We start from the raw sequence: 20,454 nt of genomic DNA on the forward strand, positions 1-20,454 counted from the left end.
CCCCAACAACACCGCCACCATCAGCACGGGGCCCCAACACCACCGCCACCATCAGCACGGGCCCCAACACCACCGCCACCATCAGCACGGGCCCCAACACCACCGCCACCATCAGCACGGGCCCCAACACCACCGCCACCATCAGCATGGACCCCAACACCACCGCCACCATCAGCACGGGCCCCAACACCACCGCCACCATCAGCACGGGCCCCAACAACATGGCTCCGTCGTCTTGTGCTAGAGCTGTGCCTGTACCCGAATATCAATAGCGGTGGACTGGTTGAACTGGAGTACAAGCAAGTAACACCACTTGCAGGACTCCGGGTCAAAGGCATCAGGCAGCAAGGCGGAGGCAAAAAACATTGAGTGTCACCCTGAGGCAAGGGGACAGAGCAACCTTCAAACTTGCACAAAGCGAGATGGGACTCGGAGGACGCATCCATCGAACCACTGAGCCCCAATTTGGGTTTCCAGGGCCCTTAGGCCAACTGCTAAGGGAAACCCAAGCAAGGTTCTGCTAACTGGTTAACCCAGAACTAGCAAACAAATAAAAAAAATCTGAACCCCTGCAATGTGTGCAATCATGGGGACCTAGCGGAGGGCCATCAAAATAATACAAGTAGTCCTACAGCCACACCAGGCAGACCCCCCCACAGGCAAAATAAAACAAAAGAAAAGAAAAGAAACACCTTGCAAAAGCACAACACCTCCAGGAGGAACAGAACTGATTGCTGAGTGTATTAAGAGAGCTGCACAGTCCCTTGCACCCCAGCCAGCGACGATACTACCTCCTACCCAAGGCCAAACAGGGGTAGGAAAACCCCAGCTGACCCCAAGGGCGGACAATCACTGAGCAGCAAAAGAACCCTGCGGAGGTAGTCTCTGAACAGTTCATGGAAGGTAACCTCAAACTGCAAGGTCAGTACTTATAGAGCACCTACGGAAGGTGACCCCTAGGTGCATGCATCCCCAGTACTTCGGGAATTACACCTGGCTCGCACACCACCACAAGGCACAGCACTGCTCAAGGATTGGACCCAGAGTCGATCGACTGCCACCCAATACAACAGCCTCATAACTGGAGTTGGGCAACTGGCACGGGAAGTCTGGGGCCCCCTTCCCCTTCTCCCTCCTGGGAAGGGGGGGGGGAGCTGCTCAGACAGAGGTACTCACCTAATTGTACTCACCTAATTGTGCTTGCGGGGGTTGAGCTTTGGCTCTTTGGTCCCGCCTCTCAACTGTCAATCAACTGGTGTACAGATTCCTGAGCCTACTGGGCTCTATCATATCTACATTTGAAACTGTGTATGGAGTCAGCCTCCACCACATCACTTCCTAGTGCATTCCATTTATTAACTACTCTGACACTGAAAAAATTCTTTCTAACGTCTCTGTTAGAGGTGTGGCGGCTGTGGTGACGTCATGCTTGTTTGCTTGTTTTCTGATTGGGGAATTCCGCTTGCTCGTTCGACTTTTGGCTTGCAATTTTTAACCAGCTGTTTGTTTTTAGATTCCTACCTTCCTGGGCTGCCTGACCTGATAGATGGCAGACGGACTGCTCCCAACTACATAGGGGGTGCTGGCTTGTGGTCCCCAGTAGACTAAGAACTCCATCGATTGACTGTTGCCATGGTCTAATATATACACATCAACCCGGAGAGCTGGAGGGCCTCTCCACAGAAACTGCACCAAAACTCGGGAGAAAACATGATTGTCCACTAGCCAGGAAGACCCTGGCTGGACAAGGCTGTTATAAACCTTGTAAAGCATTTGACAGTATGTATACTTGCCTGATGTTGGGTCAAGGACGGATCCAGCATGAATTACCAGAAGAAGAACCGTTGTGGAACATGGGCCAGGCTGGTGGGACGGGGAATGGGATGGGGATGATGGGGCTGAGGCTTCCATGCTGCGACCCAACACTCGATTATGACGTTCAGCAGCTACTCTTGACATGAATGCTTGTGAGAAGATGCTATCTGTAAAGTGAGAAAAAAATGTTCAGCTAAAATATAATCTTAGATGTCTATATATTTGTTCAACTTTCAATGGTCTAAAAACTCAGCGTTGAATGTAATGAAACGCCATTTTCTGGCTGACACCCACAGGCTTCCCGGAGCTATCCGAGCTGATATGAATGTATTAGACCCTGGCATCAGTCAAGCGAATGGAATTCTTAGGCCTACAGGAGACCACAAGCCAGAACCTGATCCCCACAAAGAGGTACGAGGAGGAATGGCCTATAGAAACCCCCGTGTGGTAGGCAGCATTCTTTGTTTGCCATTGACCGGGTCAGGCTCCCAAAAAGATAAGTGCCTCAAAACAAATCCCAATTCTGATTAAGAAATTGCTACTGAAAGCCGAACTGTTCGACAGAACTCCCCAAAATGAAAATGAGCCAACGAGCACGATGTCGCCATGTCACCGCCACGCTGTTTGGCCAGTTCCCCCCCTCCCCAGGAGGGGAAAGGGGGAGCCCCAGACCCTCACGCCGGCTATCCACACCCCAGTTCTGAGGCTGAATGTCAAAAACATGAGAAAAACCACTGACTGGAGGGAGGGAGGGTTGCCGAGGAGCCTCCAGGTCTCACCCAGAAAATGGCATTTCATTACATTCAACGCTGGTTTTCTGGGGGGGAGCCCCTTTGGCTCCCTGGAGCTATTTACCAAAGGGCAAAAACAAGAGGGACTTACCCGGGAGGCGGTCAGCACTCGCACCTCAACTCAAACTCGAGACAACTGGCTGCACTTGCCAACCCAAAGCGACACAGGCCCGACTCGGCCCCGGAACACTGACAAGGTAGCGAGTGGCCAGGACCCTATTCGACCACCAAAAACACTGTGCCCGAATGTCAGCCCAAGACATGTTACCAAAGATGGCAGCCAGTACAACAAACCTACGAACGCCGTAGGCACGGGGGTAGACCACAGGCTGGCTAGACCGAATAACCCTGAGGACAACCTGAGAAACACGAACCCCTGGAACAGGGAAGAGGGGAAAACGGTTCAACCCAAAGGGCATTCCCAGCCACAGAGGCCATGGCGCGCAGGTAACAGCAGAGAGCCGCGACCGAACATAACACATGATGCACCCCTGGCCGAACCAACCAAGCATCAACAATCCAAGGACCCCCTCCAGAAAGCAGCCGTTTCCTTCTTCGCAATAAAAAAAGGAGACAGCTGCAAACGAACATACCTACCACCTGGACCAAAAGAGCAGAAACCCCTGCGCTGGAGGAGAGCACGAAGCTCCCGGACCCAACCCCCAGAGGACAATGCTAATAAGAAAAGAGCCTTGAAGAAACAATCCTAAACCAAAGGGGGAGCCACCACAAACCGAGGGGAAGAAAGAGAAAAGAGAACACCAAATCCAAGGACCAAGACGATTCAGGCGGCACACGAGCAGGCCAGAGGTAAAACAATGCCCGAGACAGCTTGTGGAAGGGTGCAAAAGTAACATCAATGCCAAACGCAAGCTGCAGCAGCTCCGCCGACGACGCACGATACGAGGCGACAGTATTCAGCATGACGGTCCTGCCGGTTCTGGAATAACACGAAAGGAAGGACTAAACAACCTAATCAGAGACAGAAGTAAACCGACAAAGGGGCAAAAAATAATGGAAATAATGAAAGGACTGCCAGGAAACTTCATACTGCCACCGAGACTAATCACGCAGGTGAGACACCATCAACAAAGCCACCTGCTCACCATACAAGTGGTGATAGACTCAAGTCAGAAAGACCAAACGCGAAGACTCAAGGAGAAGATCGAATCAGCCACGTAACAGACTTGACTGATCTGCTGAAAAGGCGGAGCCCCGGGAAGACCCTCGGGTTCGGACACTGAGCAAACAGCGCCTAAAACCAAGGCTGGGCCAGCCACCAAGGAGCCAAGAGGACTACTCTCCTTGGTAAGTCTAACCAGGGAGACAGGTTTAACAGGTAACCCCACCTCGACAAGTCCTGCCCCAAGGCATCGACCCTGACAGCTTTGCAGTCGGGGAAGGGCGTCACTTATACTGGGAGACGCCTCGACCATGCCAATGCAAAGAGGTCCACCTCCGGGAGCCCATATGTCCGGCAGAGTCAACTGAATGAGTCGGCATCGAGTGTCCATTCCGTGGACAGGGGGGAATGAACCGAGACAGGCTATTCACCAGGACATTGGACACCCTCCGAACGCGAAGGGCCAGGAGAGATAAACCCAGAGAAATTAGCAAACGTGTCACCCGATGAACCACAGGGGGAGCAGTCCAAATGGAGTCGGATCATCGATCCGCAAGCAACCCGAACTCTCCGAAGCGACATCCACATGGCCACAAACTCCTGCACTGTGCTGTAGGCCCGATGGAAGGATGGACCCCACTGACCCTGGCCGGCCTGGTGAGCACTTGTCACAAAGCCCCAGCCAAGAGACGACATGTCAGGCACCAAGGCAGAACCCCGAAAACCCTGAAAAACCCTTAAAGGAAGCCGGTGACATAGCAGCTGACGCAAGGCACCCGGAGGCCAAACCCAGCGATCGTGAGAAAGGCAGAAGAGACATCCCATAGGGAACCAGAATAGCCGACTAAGCCAAACCCGACCCAGTGAGTAGGCCATCATGGCAAAGTTCAGGCTCCTGCACAAATCCTCGGGCAACCTGTAAGTGACCCAGGAGCCTCCCAGAAACAAGCGAAGGAGGGAGAGACAAGGAAGCAGTCCAAGAGTCCCACACAAGACCCAGCCAAGACCAAACCTGAGAGGGAATTAGATGGGACTTCCTCCAGTTCGCCAGGATCCCAAACCCGGTGAGCTGGGAAAGAACCAAATCCCTGGCGATCAGAAATGCGGACCAGCTGGGAGCACAGACCAGCCAGTCGTTAAAACAGGCCAGAACCCGAACCCCTAATAGACACAGACTGGCCATCACAACCCGGGGTAAGGAGTGTGAAAATGCGAAGTGACAAATTCAAGCCAAAAAGCAACAAAAGCAGTAATCCTGATGTCTCACAGCAAAACCGAGCCAGTCCCTGAACCCCGGATGAATCGGGACGTGCCAATATGCGTCTCAGAGGTCCAGGGGCTACATCCAAGCACTTGGCTCCAAGAGAAGCCGGACCTGGGACAGAGTAGTCATCCAAAAGGAGGGGGCAATAGACCCAGGGGTTCAGATGGGACGGTGCCGCCGAGACCAAGGCACCAGACCCAGGAATGGCCCTAAGCACCTCCACATCCTCCTCAAGCCAATCCAATTTGGGGCCGGAAGCAGGGTGAGGGGGGAGGATCAGAATGAACCACAACAGAGGATGAGGGGGGTGTGGACTGAACCAGAGTCGAGGCGATTAACACCTTCAAGTCCAGGTCTTTATAACCAAAGCGGGGCAGTGTGGGACATCCGGAAAGGCAAGTAACCTAGAGTGTCGCAGCAAGCCAAACTGCACACACAATGCAGATGCTGCCTGCACCCGATCAACAGTATTATCGGACTGAGTGAATTGGAGTACATGCAAGGAACACCACTCATAAGACTCTGGGACAAAGATGTCATTGACCCAACAGGCAGCATGATGGAGGCAAAGCTGGTGAATGTCACCATCCTTGAATGTCACAAGGGGGACAGAGCACCCTTCAAACTTGCACGAAGTGAGGCGAGATTCAGAGATCTCCTCCTTCGGACCAATGAGTCCCAATGGGTAAAAGGCCCTTAGGCTGACTGCTAAGGGAAGTCCAAACAAGGTACTGCTAACTGGTTATTTCAGAGCTACCAAGCAAACAAACTAAAAGCTGAACCCCCTGTGACGTGTGCAATCATGGGGTCCTAGCGAAGGGCCACAAAAATCATACAAGTGGTCCTACAGCCACACCAGGCAGACCTCCCACCAGGAAGGCCTCCCACCAGGCAAAACAAAACACAAGAAATAGAAAAACCCAGCAGAAGCAAAACGTTCTAGGAAAACAGAACCGGCCACTATGCGTATATCAGACCGCTGCACAGTACCTTGTACCCCAATCAGTGACGATACTACCTCCTACCCAAGGTCAAACAAGAGTAAGAACAACCCCAGCTGACCCCAATGGCGGGCAATCACCGAGCAGCAAAAGAACCACAAGGAGGTAGACTCCTGAACGGCCTATGAAAGATAACCCTATACCGCAAGGGCCTTACAGAGCACCTAGGGAAGGTGGCCCTAGGCGCATGCAGCTCCAGTACTCTAGTGTTACTCCTGGCTTGCATACCACCACACAGAACCACTGCAGCAACCAAGATAAAACAAACATTAGGCTAGAAGTGAGGAAAGAATTGGCATCTAACCCGAAGTTGGTGCAAAACACAGTTGATCGGAGTAAGTCCCTGATCATTTTTGGCTGCAAAGAAAAGGCGATAACATCTAGGTCAGAAAGAGCTGTAGAAGAAGCTAAAGTAGTAGATAAAATTGTTGGCCTCGTGGAAGGTCTTACAAACAGAGAGAATGTGTGCGACTACAGGAGAATAGGCAGGTACGTAAAAGGGAAAGATCGACCTTTGAGGATCACCCTAAACGGTGCCAAACAGATGGAAGAAGTACTAAGGAATGCTAGAAAATTGCAAAGGGATGAGGATGGGAAAGGGTGGTCATTAAGACGAGATCTTTCAAAAGAAGATAGAGAGAAGCTGAAACTGAACCTTGCCGAGGCAAAACATTTAAATGAGAGCAGAAATGAAGAAGAAATAAATTCTTTTTTCTACAAAGTGATAGGGGTAGGCAAACCAGTAAAGTGGTACATAAAGGCAAACCAACAAAATCAATAGAGAGAGGGGGAGTGAAGAATAAGGAGAGGGGGAACAAGTTCCTGAAGATTGCATACACCAACATAGATGGAGTGAGATCGAAGATACTGGAGTTAAGTGATGTAATACAGCTGCAGACACCAGACATTGTTGCACTCACGGAGACAAAACTTGAAGATGTAATTTTAAATGAGGTCATATTCCCAAGGGGCTACTCAATTTGGAGACGGGACAGAAAAATTAGGAAAGGCGGTGGCGTTGCTGTGCTGGTAAAAGAACACCTAAAGGTGAAGGAAATAATGACTGCCAATCCACAAGAAGTTGACATAATAGCACTAGAGATCTGCTATGAGGATGATAAACTAATGATGATAAATGCATATAGTCCACCGCCAAGCAGCACATGGTCAAAGGAGGAGCTAGATAGTAAACGTGAAGGTCTTATAACAATAATGAGAGAGATTATAGCGAGAGCGGATAACGATAGATCACGACTGTTGATAGTCGGTGACTTCAACTTGAAATCCATAGACTGGGAAGCATATGAAGCTAAAACAGAAGATTTTTGGACCTGTAAATTTGTAGACCTCATCCTGGAAACATTCTTGTATCAACATGTTAAACAAGCTACGAGGATGAGGGAAGGGGACGTTCCCTCCATGCTAGATTTGATATTTACCAGGAAGGAGGAAGAGATATTTGACATTCAGTACCTTCCTCCCTTGGGTAAAAGTGACCATGTCTTTTTGGGAATAAAGTATGCAATGCGTTATAAGCTGGAAGAAAATAAGGAGGTTGAAGCAGTTGAAAAACCAGACTTCAGGAGAGGACATTATGGTGACCTTAGAAATTTTTTTAGTGAGTATAATTGGACAGACTTGATGCTAGGCAAGGAAGTGAATGAGATGTATGGCAAGTTTTGTGAAATATATGATAAAGGCACAAAAAAATTTATACCAAAACAGAGATGCAGAACTAGGAAACAGGATTGGTTCAATAGAAATTGCGAGAGGGCTAGAGACCGAAAGACACAAAAATGGAATCAATACAGGAAGAGGCCGAACCCCCAAACATACCAGCGATACAAAGATGCGAGAAACAACTACATGGCAGTGAGGAGAGAGGCAGAAAGAAATTTTGAAAAAGGGATTGCGGACAAATGTAAAACAGAACCAGGTCTATTCTATAAATTCATAAACAACAAATTGCAGGTAAAGGATAATATTCAGAGGTTGAAAATGGGAAATAGATTCACGGAATATGAAAAGGAAATGTGTGAAACACTAAACGAAAAGTTCCAAAGTGTGTTTGTACAAAATGAAATCTTTAGGGAACCAGATACAATAAGAATTCCAGAGAACAACATAGAACACATAGAGGTGTCTAGAGACGAAGTGGAAAAAATGCTCAAGGAGCTCGGTAAGAACAAAGCAGCTGGCCCAGATGGCGTTTCACCATGGGTTCTGAGAGAATGTGCATCTGAGCTCAGCATTCCACTTCACCTGATCTTTCAGGCATCCCTGTGTACAGGAATCGTAGCAGACGGGTGGAAACAGGCTAACATAGTTCCAATCTACAAAAGTGGCAGCAGGGAAGACCCCCTCAATTATAGACCTGTATCATTGACAAGTGTAATAGTGAAAGTATTGGAAAAACTAATCAAAACTAAATGGGTAGAACACCTAGAGAGAAATGATATAATATCAGACAGACAGTATGGTTTTCGATCTGGAAGATCCTGTGTATCGAATTTACTCAGTTTCTATGATCGAGCCACAGAGATATTACAGGAAAGAGATGGTTGGGTTGACTGCATCTATCTGGACCTAAAAAAGGCTTTCGACAGAGTTCCACATAAGAGGTTGTTCTGGAAACTGGAAAATATTGGAGGGGTGACAGGTAAGCTTCTATCATGGATGAAAAATTTTCTGACTGATAGAAAAATGAGGGCAGTAATCAGAGGCAATGTATCAGAATGGAGAAATGTCACAAGTGGAGTACCACAGGGTTCAGTTCTTGCACCAGTGATGTTTATTGTGTACATAAATGATCTACCAGTTGGTATACAGAATTATATGAACATGTTTGCTGATGATGCTAAGATAATAGGAAGGATAAGAAATTTAGATGACTGTCATGCCCTTCAAAAAGACCTGGACAAAATAAGTATATGGAGCACCACTTGGCAAATGGAATTTAATGTTAATAAATGTCATGTTATGGAATGTGGAATAGGAGAACATAGACCCCACACAACCTATATATTATGTGAGAAATCATTAAAGAATTCTGATAAAGAAAGAGATCTAGGAGTGGTTCTAGATAGAAAACTATCACCTGAGGACCACATAAAGAATATTGTGCAAGGAGCCTATGCTATGCTTTCTAACTTCAGAATTGCATTTAAATACATGGATGGCGATATACTAAAGAAATTGTTCATGACTTTTGTTAGGCCAAAGCTAGAATATGCAGCTGTTGTGTGGTGCCCATATCTTAAGAAGCACATCAACAAACTGGAAAAGGTGCAAAGACATGCTACTAAGTGGCTCCCAGAACTGAAGGGCAAGAGCTACGAGGAGAGGTTAGAAGCATTAAATATGCCAAAACTAGAAGACAGAAGAAAAAGAGGTGATATGATCACTACATACAAAATAGTAACAGGAATTGACAAAATCGACAGGGAAGACTTCCTGAGACCTGGAACTTCAAGAACAAGAGGTCATAGATTTAAACTAGCTAAACACAGATGCCGAAGAAATATAAGAAAATTCACCTTCGCAAATAGAGTGGTAGACGGTTGGAACAAGTTAAGTGAGAAGGTGGTGGAGGCCAAGACCGTCAGTAGTTTCAAAGCGTTATATGACAAAGAGTGCTGGGAAGACGGGACACCACGAGCGTAGCTCTCATCCTGTAACTACACTTAGGTAATTACAGAACAATAACACTTCAATGGACAGCACTGCTCAAGAGGATGGAGCCAGAGTCGATCGACTCCCACCAAACACAATAGCCACTGAACTGGGGTTGGGTAGCCAGTGCTACTCAACTATTGCCACGGTCTGTGGCAACAGTTGACTGTTGCCACGGTCTAATATATACACATCAGCCGGGTATAGCTCGGGGAGCCGAAGGGGCTCTCCACAAAAATATTATTCATTACACAAGGGAGAGAAATAAAGATCTAGTAGCAGCAAGGCATACAAAAGCTGTTTCTACACATTGTGACTTGGAATTCTTTCTTCTTTCGAAAAAGGAAGAAGCTGATACAAAGATGATTCTTCATGCTGTAAATGAGAAAGAGGACCAGTAAGACTAATTTTCTTTACCCATGATACTGATGTTCTGGTACTTACTGTTAAAAGATGGCCAAAACTCCCGGCACAGTCTTTCCTTATGTCGAACTCAAGAACAGAAATATTGCAGAAATATTATCATTAGGCACCATAGAGGCTACTGTGTTGCCTGCTCATCATGGTGGGTCAGGCTGTGATGCAACTGGTGCTTTGCCAGGAAAAGGAAACTCTCTCTTACTGGAATGAATTTAGAACAGCAATTGAAGCAACCCTTGTAAGCATTTGCAACTCTTGGATCAAATAAAGGAATTTCTGACAGCATACTACAGAAACTTAACCATTGAACTGCTCTGTATTAAAATATGACACACCCATGGTACGCCAAAAATAAATTCTTTCAAAAAAATTATTTTCTCTTATTATAATGTTCAAATGCAGTTTCTGATCACGGGAAACTAAAAAAAATATTGTATGTGACATACTTTAGCCGCGATGGAGCTGGGAAGTTGAGCATATTATGGGCGCTGAGCGATGGAGTGCTCAAGGTCACGAGGCCCCACCACCTCGTGGGGCGCCAGTTGCCGTGAATATCATTTTTCACAATTATTCTCATGTTTCTCATTTGTTTCTTCTCTGGTTTTTTGCCGTTATATTATTTAAAAGTGTGTAATTTGTGGAATTTATATAGTTCAATGTGTGGAACATTGCTATCCTCAAAATTATGGGGCTCATATATGTGACATGTATATTATATTCTACGATCAATCAAACAGTATTTTTGCTGTTATTACACTATAAATGCACATATTGTATATACCTATCTACATATGTGTTCACCATAACGAACCACTAAGTTGGATTGGTGAGCCCAAAACAACAAGAGTGGCCACGACACAGCAGCCAGCTGGTTGACTCCCGCCTTTAACACCCACTCACCAAAATTCTGTTTCCCACCATACTATTATTGTTTTTATTACACTATTTACACCCATTATAAATAAGTATCTACATGTTTTGTTCACCATAACTGTACAACCAAGCTGGCATGGCGAGTTCAGGCAATAAAAGAAAGGTCGCCCCACACACAGTTGACGGCTGCCTCCCACACTGGTTCAAGGCCAGACGCACTAACATTCCCCCCCCCCCCCACCAAACCATACTGTTTGTGGTGTTATTACACTATATAGACACATTATAAATAAGTATCTACATGTTTTATTTACCATAACTGTACAACTAAACTGGTATGGTATCCAAACAGCATAGTGGCCACTGCAGGACAAGTCACACAGTAGCCAGCAGACGACAGCCTCACTCACTCCCTCACCAAAATGGCTTCTCCCAACAAACTCCTTTTGCTGTTATTACACTCTATACACACGTTATGTATAAGTATCTACATGTGTGTTTACCATAGCAAACCACTAAGCTGGCATGGTGAGTCCAGACAATAAAATGTTGCCACACAAACGATGAGGCCTCATAATGATCATGAGAGATTATGGTAAGAGCTGACAAGATAAATCCCGATTGTTGGTACTGGGAGACTTCAACTTTAACCCTTAAAGTGCGCATCACTTCATATGACGTGCTGGACGTTGTTCCAGTAAACTGCGCATCACGTCATATGATGTGTTGGAGTACTACGCAAGATTTAAACAGCCCATGGATACACGGGGTTCACCACACCTTCATCAGGGCTCTTGTAAACAGACGCCATTTTTAAAAAAAATCGTGGGCCAAACTCCCGGGTGTTATTGGCCTCAGTATTGAGTGAGCAACCAAGCCTGATGCACGCAGCATGAGCTAACAGCACTGCTGTTCAGCTTGTGACCACAGCATCGCCTAAAAATGCCAAATTATACTTGTTCATGCTATTATGTAGCGATGATATTATTACAGAAGACCCCTGACTGTGATAAAACTGACCAGGGTTCTGATAATAGCAGGATTGTGGTGATATTTAGCGCTGTGCGCCATGGAAGGAGGTGTAATGCTGTGGGAGGGAGAGTGGTGGCGATGTCTTTTGACTGTGTGTGGCCACCTTTTATTGACTGCACTCACCATACCAGCTTAGTGGTTCGTTATGGTGAACACAAATGTAGATACTTATATATAACGTGCGTATAGAGGGTATAAACAGCAAGAGAAGGTTTGGAGCCGCCATTTTGGTGAGGGCGGTGGCGTCGTCTGCACGACGCCACCGTGCAGACGACGGTGTTGTTTACTGGTTACCACGATGGTCTTTGGGCACCATACCAGTTTATTTGTACAAGTATGATGAATAAAACAAGTAGATATTTATATATAATGTGTGTATATAGCGTAATAACACCACACAGTATTGTTGGAGGAGAAATATTTGTGCGTCTGGCCTTGAGGGCGGCAGCCATCAGCTGACTGTGTGAGTAGCCACATCTCTGTGCCTTTACTCACCATACAAGCTTAGATGTACAGTTATGGTGAACAAAACTTGTAGATACTTATATATAACGTCTGTATATAAGATATATAGCATAATAACACCACACAGTATTGTTGGAGGAGAAATATTAGTGCGTATGTCCTTGAGGGCGGCCGCAGATCAGCTGACTGTGTGAGTAGCCACATCGCTGTGCCTTTACTCACCATACAAGCTTAGATGTACAGTTATGGTGAACAAAACATGTAGATACTTATATATAACGCCTGTATATAGTGAATTAGAGCAAAAACATTATTGTGGGAGGAGAATGAGGGTGAGTCAGATGACTGGAGGGAGGGCGAGAGTGGCTGGCTGGTACACTGCGGTCACTCCTCATTACTTTTTGACTCATAATAGCTACTTAGTGGTTCGTTATAGTGAACAAAACATGCAAATACTTATATATAACCTGTGCTTATAGTGTAATAACCGACAAAGTATTTGTTCACTGATTGATGAACATAATTGAATCAACAATATGCACACCATATTTTTGAGTACACCAACGATTCACTCATTTTATTATATAAATATATCAAACTACACACTATTGAATAATATTACAGCAAAAAAAGTATGAAAAATCAATCAGAGACATTTAAATAATTCGGTAACTATCTCTTTGCGGCAACTCCGGCCTGACAGCTGGCGAGCAACAGACCGCCTGGGACGCACGCTGAGTCAGCGCCTATAATTTGCCAGACTTCCCCGCCCTATAGCGAGCAATATATGCCACTTACGATTTTTTTATTATTTTTCCCGTGATCAGTGAACACAAATTAACAGGTTAGAAAGAAAAAATTATTATTTTTTTTTTTCAAAATGACATGCGCCTGTGGGGATGGCAGGATATTAAACCCCTAACATGTTAAGGGTTAAGGCAATAGACTGGGAGGCCTACGAGGCAAGAACAGAGGACATATGGACAGGCAGATTTGTAAACCTCATCTTGGAGACATTCATGTATCAACACATCAAGCAGACCACAAGAATGAGGGAAGGGGATGTTCCGTCAGTACTGGATCTAGTATTCACTAGGAAAGAAGAAGAGGTATTTGACATCCAGTACCTTCCTCCCTTGGGAAAGAGCGATCACGTCCTCTTGGACATTAAATACGCTATGCGATATAATCTAAGTAGAGAATGGGGACATTGAAACAGTTGTCATCTTGATGATGTCATCATAATTGTATGCAACAGAATCTGGAGTTACACCAAGGAAATTATTCATCTGCAGGTAGTTTATGATTGACTAAAACCATCCACAACATTTCTTCACAAACTCTACCACATAACACATTTTTCATAAATATGCTTCCCTACTATATTGTGTATCTTGGTTAACCCTCAAACCGCTAGGGGCCCAAATCGAATTCACACTCACAGGCGCAACAAAAAAATAAATTCCAAAAAATTCTTTCGTCTTATAGAAGTGTTCATTTTTGTTCCCTGAGCACGGAAAAAATAACAAAAAAAATTGTAGGTGGCATATTTTAGCCGCAATAGGGTAGGGAAGTGTGGCAAAAAACCAGTGTTGAATGTAATGAAACGCCATTTTCTGGGTGAGCCCCGGAGGCTCCCTGGAGCTTATCGGGCTAATGTATGTTATGTTAGACCGGGACATTAGCTAAGGAGTTCAGACCTACCAGGGACCAGCGCCAGAACCTGGCCCCTTCAGAGAGGTTTCAGGGAGCAATGGCCCTGGAAAACCCCATATGGTTGGGGGTTTTCCTTATCTGCCATCGACCGGGGTTAGGCACCCAGAAAGGTAGGCGTAACAAAACAAACCCCACATGGTAAGAAACTACAACAAAAAACCGAACAGAGAGGTAGAAAACTCCCTACAATCCCAAGGAAACAAGCAAACATCACACTTTACTGCCGCGCCGATCGTCCGCGCAGCCCTCCCCACCCCGGGAGGGGGAGGGGGGAGCCCCGGACCTACCGCGCCGGCTGCCAAGCTCCAGTTCGGAAGCTAAGCTTCAACCAACGCGAAAAAAACGCCGACCGGTGGGAGGGAGGGTTTCCAGGGAGCCTCCGGGGCTCACCCAGAAAATGGTGTTTCATTACATTCAACGCTGGTTTTCTGTGGGGAGCCCCTACGGCTCCCTGGAGCTTCATACCCAAAGAGAAGGAAAAGAAAGGGCTAACCCGGGAGGCGGCCGCCACAAACTCTGCAACGCAAAGCCAAGACAACCGGTCGCAAACCTGCGACCCAAGGCAACAAGAACGCCCAAGAACAGACGCACATATGGATGGGCGGCCAAAAACCTGTGCGACCCACAATTCCCTGCGCCCGAAATGAGCCCGAGACGTCACCAACACAGCAGCAATTGCTGCAAACGTCTGAACAGCATGGGCGCAAAGACAGACCGCAGGAAGAAGGAAAACACTGCGGACGACCCGGGAGACACGAGCCCTGAAAACAGGGAACGAAGGAACCGGATCAACCACAGCGCATCCCCAGGCACGGTACGCCGGCAACAGCAAAAAGCACAACTGGACAACACAGGACGCACCCCCCGGCCAAACCAAACAAGTACCAATACCCCAAGAACCCCTCCGGAAAGCAGCCGTCTCGACCGTCGCCAGGACAGAGAAAGGCTGCACACCAATAAAGCTACCACCAGTACCAAAGAGGAGGAAACTGAAACCGAAGGGGCTACCACAAACTGAGGGGAAGAGAAGAAGGCACCCTGAACAAGGACCAGGATGGCTCAGGCGACTCATGAGCAGGCCGGAGGGGAAACAAAACGCGAGAAAACGTAATAAACGTCATACAGTCTCCAAGACGAAGCTCGCAGGTGGGACACCGTCAACAAAGCCACCTGAACACCATAGAGATGGCGATACCTGCGTCAAAATACCAGACGCGAAGAGCCAAAGAGAAGGCCGAACCAGTCACGGACAGGACCGATTCGGCCTGCTGAAAGAGGCGAAGCCTCAGGAAAAACGCCCCGGGTACGGACACCTATCAAGCAGCGTCTGAAAAGAAGGCTGGGCCGGCCACCGTGGAACCATAAGGACTGTTCTCGTGGGAATGGGCTGCAACCGAGCCAGAACCCGAAGCAACAGCTGGACCGGGAGAAGAGGTACAGGTACCCCCCACCTCGACCAGGCCTGCCGAAAGCCTCCACCGTGAAGTCCTCGCAGGTGGGAAGGGCGCCACAAAACGGGCGACGCCTAGACCACGCCGACCCGAAGACGTCCATGGCCAGGAGTCCATAAGCCCAACAGAGCCAACAAAACGAATCGGCGACGACTGGCCAACCAACGAAGAGGAATGAACCGAGACAGCTTTCCACCAGGACGCAGGACACACCCCGGACACGAACCACACGGTTAACCAAACCCCGTGGTTCCGGCAAGAACCACCAGAGAACAGTCCAAACAGAGCTGAATGGTAGAGTACCTAGTGACCCAAACCCTCCGAAGCGCAAACCAGACAGCCATGAACACCTGAACCGGGCTGTGAGCCCGACGGACAGACAGACTCCATCAACCTCGGCCGACCTGGTGAGCACTGGTCACAAGCCCCAGCCGAGAGACGACCCGTCCGTGAACACATCGAGCGAAGGCTCGGGGAGCTGCCAAGGCACGGAACCCCGAAAACCCCAAAGAGGAAGCTGGTGACGCAGCACCAACACCAGATCCCCAGAGGAACCCAAGGAATGCAAGAGGCGGAAGTGGAGTCTCCGTAGGAACCAACCGACGCCGGAGCCAAACCCGACTCCGCGGGCAGACAAGCACGCCGAAGTGCAAACTCCCGCACAACCGCCCAAGCAACCGCTGAGCAACCCGGGACCCCCTCCTGAACAGCCAAAGGCGGGACCACAGCCACAGTAACACTTCTGGAGGGAAGACAATGAGGGGCCCAAGAGCCTGAAACAAGGCCCAGGTCCGAACCCGGGACGGAAACAGAAGGTAAAACCTCCAGATCACCAGGAAACCAAACCCAGCGATCTGGAAAGAACCATCCCCTGGCGAGCAGACAAGCGGACTGACTGGGAGCCCACTCCAGCCAGTCGTCGAGGTAGGCCAGACACCGAATCTCAGACGCAGACAGGGCACTAAGATCCGGTAAAGATGCAAAGAGTATACAAAGTGCCCTTCACAAAATAGGGAATGCAATAAAAACAGCAAACCTGAAGCCCCACCACCAAAGCATTGTATGACAATCATATTAAGACATATTATGACATATGACAATCATTATAGGACAATATGACAATTATAATCAAAGCATTATATGACAAAGAGTGCTGGGAAGACGGGACACCACGAGAGTAGCTCTCATCCTGTAACTACACTTAGGTAAGTACACATAGGTAATTACCAACCGTGCTAGCCCCAGAAAAACTGGAGAGGAACGTGCCAAGAAGGGACCTGGAGGTCCAGGTCCACCATCCATGCACCCGGCCCTAACAGAATCCAAACAGGAGACAACAGTCCTCCGAGCAGGGCAGAGGATCCAGGGCGCAGACGGAAGTAGTCCAGAAGAACTGCTGACTGGAAAAGCTCATGACTGCAAAGAGCAGACGGGAAAAGCTCATGACTGCAAAGAGCAGACGGGAAGCCCAGAAGGATGGGGCGGATCGACCACGCCCCACGCACCCACGAAGAGGAAATGACGAAGCGCAGGGAAGAAGCCCACCCCGCCAGCTCTGAACCCCCCCCCCAAGGGGGAGAAGCCGTCCTCCGACGCCAGCAGAGGCCGGAAGACAACCCAAAGCGCCCACCAAGAGCGGGACCAAGCGAGTGGCAACAGAGCAAGCTGCTCCCCCAGCGCCCAGTCAACAGAGAAGGGAACAGAACCCCTTCAGAAAGAAAAAGTACACTACCGAAGTCATGAGGAGAGACTACGGGAATGAAACCACACTTCGCTGGAAGAGGAAGTGAGGGGAGACCTGATCACCACATACAAGATACCCAAGGGAATCGACAGGGTTGAGAAGGACAGGCTATGTAACACAAGGGGCACACGCACTAGGGGACACAGGTGGAAACTGAGTACCCAAAAGAGCCACAGATAGAATTAAAGTTTTTTTTTTTTTTTTTTTTTTTTTTTTTTTTTTTTTTTTGAGTGTCAGAATGGGAACGGGAAAGCACTAAGAAGTAATGTGGTGACTCCTCACACAAGTAACGAGGCTGACCCCCATACAATGTCACATGTAGACATGACAAAGCCCAAGAGGCACAGGAACCGAAACACCTGTTGACGGACGGTTGAGAGGCAGGACCAAGGAGCGAGAGCTCAACCCCCACAAGCACGACTAGGTGAGGACATATATTGTAAAAGCACAAGCCGCCGACTAGTGGCAAAGAGCACTACGCCGGCCAGGCAAAGAAGGCACAAAACTGCATCAAAAGGCCCACCTCGACAGCAAAACCACAAAGTCCCAGCACAACCACAACATGTGTCAAGACCCAAAAAGCTTAGTCTGCAAGCCAGGAAGACCCCGGAACCCCAAAAGGCAGAACCGGGTCACACGAGGAAACAAAGTCCCCTGAACCCACAAAAGGGGGCCCAAGAGGAAGAAACCTCCAGAACGAAACCAAGGAACCCAAAGGAACCCAGAATCGAACCAGGGGGAGCCCAAACCACCACATTTGCCGGCGGAGAACACCACTAAAAGGCAAAGCACAGACCCCAGCAGAACGCCCTGGGAAAACGGTCCCAACAGACCGAAAACCGAGGGGCAAGGTGTGGGAGCAAGCATACCAGCCAGGGGCACTGAGCCTAAACCCAGAGGCTCAGACCCAAAATCAACACCCAAACGTTCCCAGAGGAACAGGCAACGGCAAGAAAACACCAGAAAAACAAAGAAACGACAACAGGAGAACAAAAACCCTGCAAATTTTTTGAAAACTCACCAGAGACGCTCGCTCGCACACCCAGACGCATGTAAACAAATCGCAACGCCGCCCTGGTGGCCACGCCGGGAAACCGGCAGACGAAAATGGCCGCCAGCAGGGGCTGTGACTGACGCTTAATACACAAAAACACGCCAGCAAATGTGGGAAGCTAGCAGACTGGAAGGGCGAAAAACGACGCCCAACAGCAGAAAAACCCCTGAAGGGGCAAAACCGCCCCAGAACTGCTAGCAGGCAACCCCCTCAGCCCCGGGAACCAACAACAGAGGCCCCGGGGCAGAGCCGTCCTCCAAGCCCTCCGCCCTTAAAGAAAAGCAAGAGCCCATGGGAAAGGCAACAAGAAAGGGCCGCTGGTAAGACCCAGAAGCCTTGGCAGGAGGCACAGGCTCAAACCTCCGTCCCCAACCCGAACGGGGCATCCCCCGAAAACCGCCCGAGTCTCTGCCGCAACTGAACCCCGCCCCGACCCCGAAACCCGCAGACGGTCCGGAGCCGAGAACATGGAGAGAAAGGGGCGAGCAGCACCTAACCAAACGGGGCGGCCACGGGGCATTCGAGTGGGAAACCAACCTAGCATGTTGCAGCAACCTAACCTAGCTTGCAACACAGATGCCGCCTGTACTCTGAACAGTAATAACATCAGGAGAGTACTGGAGAACAAGCAGAGAATCACTCGCAAGACTCCGGGTCAAGGTGTCAGTGACCCAACAGGCAGCATGACGGAGGTAAAAATGGCGACTGTCACCCGGAGACAAGGGAACAGCAACCAACGATCCCGTTCAAGACGGGTTGGAACCCGGAAGACACATTCAATGGTCCCCCGAGCCCAGACAGGGGTTTCCAGGGCCCGTAGGGTAACAACTACGGGAAGCCCGGGCAAGGTGTTGCTAACCGGTTAAGAAACCCAAACATAACAAGAGGGTAGATTATAGCACTGAAAACCCCTGAGACGTGTACAAGCACGGGGGCCTAGCAGAGGGCCGCCAAACACTACCAGTGGAACTATAACCACCTTAGGCAGACCCCCACCAGGCAAGAAAATGAAAAACAAAAGAAAAACCCCGCAAAAGTACACCGTCTCCAGAGGCAACAGAAACCGGCCGCCGCATAGGTGGCAGGCTGCGCAACACCTTGACGCCCTAACCAGCACAATACCAATCCCTACCCAGGGCCAAACAAGGGCCCCAAGCCCCAGCTGGCCCCAAGGGCGAGGCAAATGCCGAGCAGCAAGAACCTCTACGGGAATGGTTCCCGAACGCCCCAGGGAAGATAACCCTGTTACGCAAGGGCAGTACTCACAGGGCGCTTCGGGAAGTCAGCCACTAAGCACATGCAGCCCCGGCACTGATGAAGTACTCCTGGCCACTGCACACCACAACACACGGCAGTGAACGCCACACAAGGCAAACACCGCCTAGGAAACTGAGGCCAGAGAAGCGTCAATCCCGGTTGACATTAGCGAACGAACTGAAGCTTGGCAGCCGGCGCGGTAGGTCCGGGGCTCCCCCCTCCCCCTCCCGGGGTGGGGAGGGCTGCGCAGACGATCGGCGCGGCAGTAAAGTGTGATGTTTGCTTGTTTGCTTGTTTCCTTGGGATTGTAGGGAGTTTTCTACCTCTCTGTTCGGTTTTTTGTTGTAGTTTCTTACCATGTGGGGTTTGTTTTGTTACGCCTACCTTTCTGGGTGCCTAACCCCGGTCGATGGCAGATAAGGAAAACCCCCAACCATATGGGGTTTTCCAGGGCCATTGCTCCCTGAAACCTCTCTGAAGGGGCCAGGTTCTGGCGCTGGTCCCTGGTAGGTCTGAACTCCTTAGCTAATGTCCCGGTCTAACATAACATACATTAGCCCGATAAGCTCCAGGGAGCCTCCGGGGCTCCCCACAGAAAAGGGGCGTTGGCAGAGCCTTCGCCAGACGAGGTCTACTCTGCCCGAGCTGTCAGATGGCAGTTGCCACAAATATATTATTACCTAATTATTTCAATGTCTCTGAGTTTTTCTTAGTTTTTTTGCAGTAATATTATTCCATACAGTGAATTGTGGTATATTTATATTATAAAATGTGTG

The 20,454-nt window shown here is 48.8% G+C and overlaps 1 protein-coding gene across 12 annotated transcripts in view; it reads right to left on the reverse strand.

The window, feature by feature from the left end:
• The window catches only part of rdgB (retinal degeneration B), a 507,955-nt gene that overhangs the window by 256,241 nt on the left and 231,260 nt on the right, over positions 1–20,454 (reverse strand). For all 12 annotated transcript variants that reach the window (XM_069311958.1, XM_069311951.1, XM_045726080.2 and 9 more), the window contains one exon: positions 1,794–1,982. In XM_069311958.1, coding sequence (XP_069168059.1) covers positions 1,794–1,982 — 189 coding nt within the window. The remainder of the gene's footprint in view (positions 1–1,793; positions 1,983–20,454) is intronic.

Source organism: Procambarus clarkii, chromosome 71 (genome assembly GCF_040958095.1).
Source record: "Procambarus clarkii isolate CNS0578487 chromosome 71, FALCON_Pclarkii_2.0, whole genome shotgun sequence".
In the NCBI taxonomy this organism is placed as follows: Eukaryota; Metazoa; Arthropoda; class Malacostraca; order Decapoda; family Cambaridae; genus Procambarus; species Procambarus clarkii.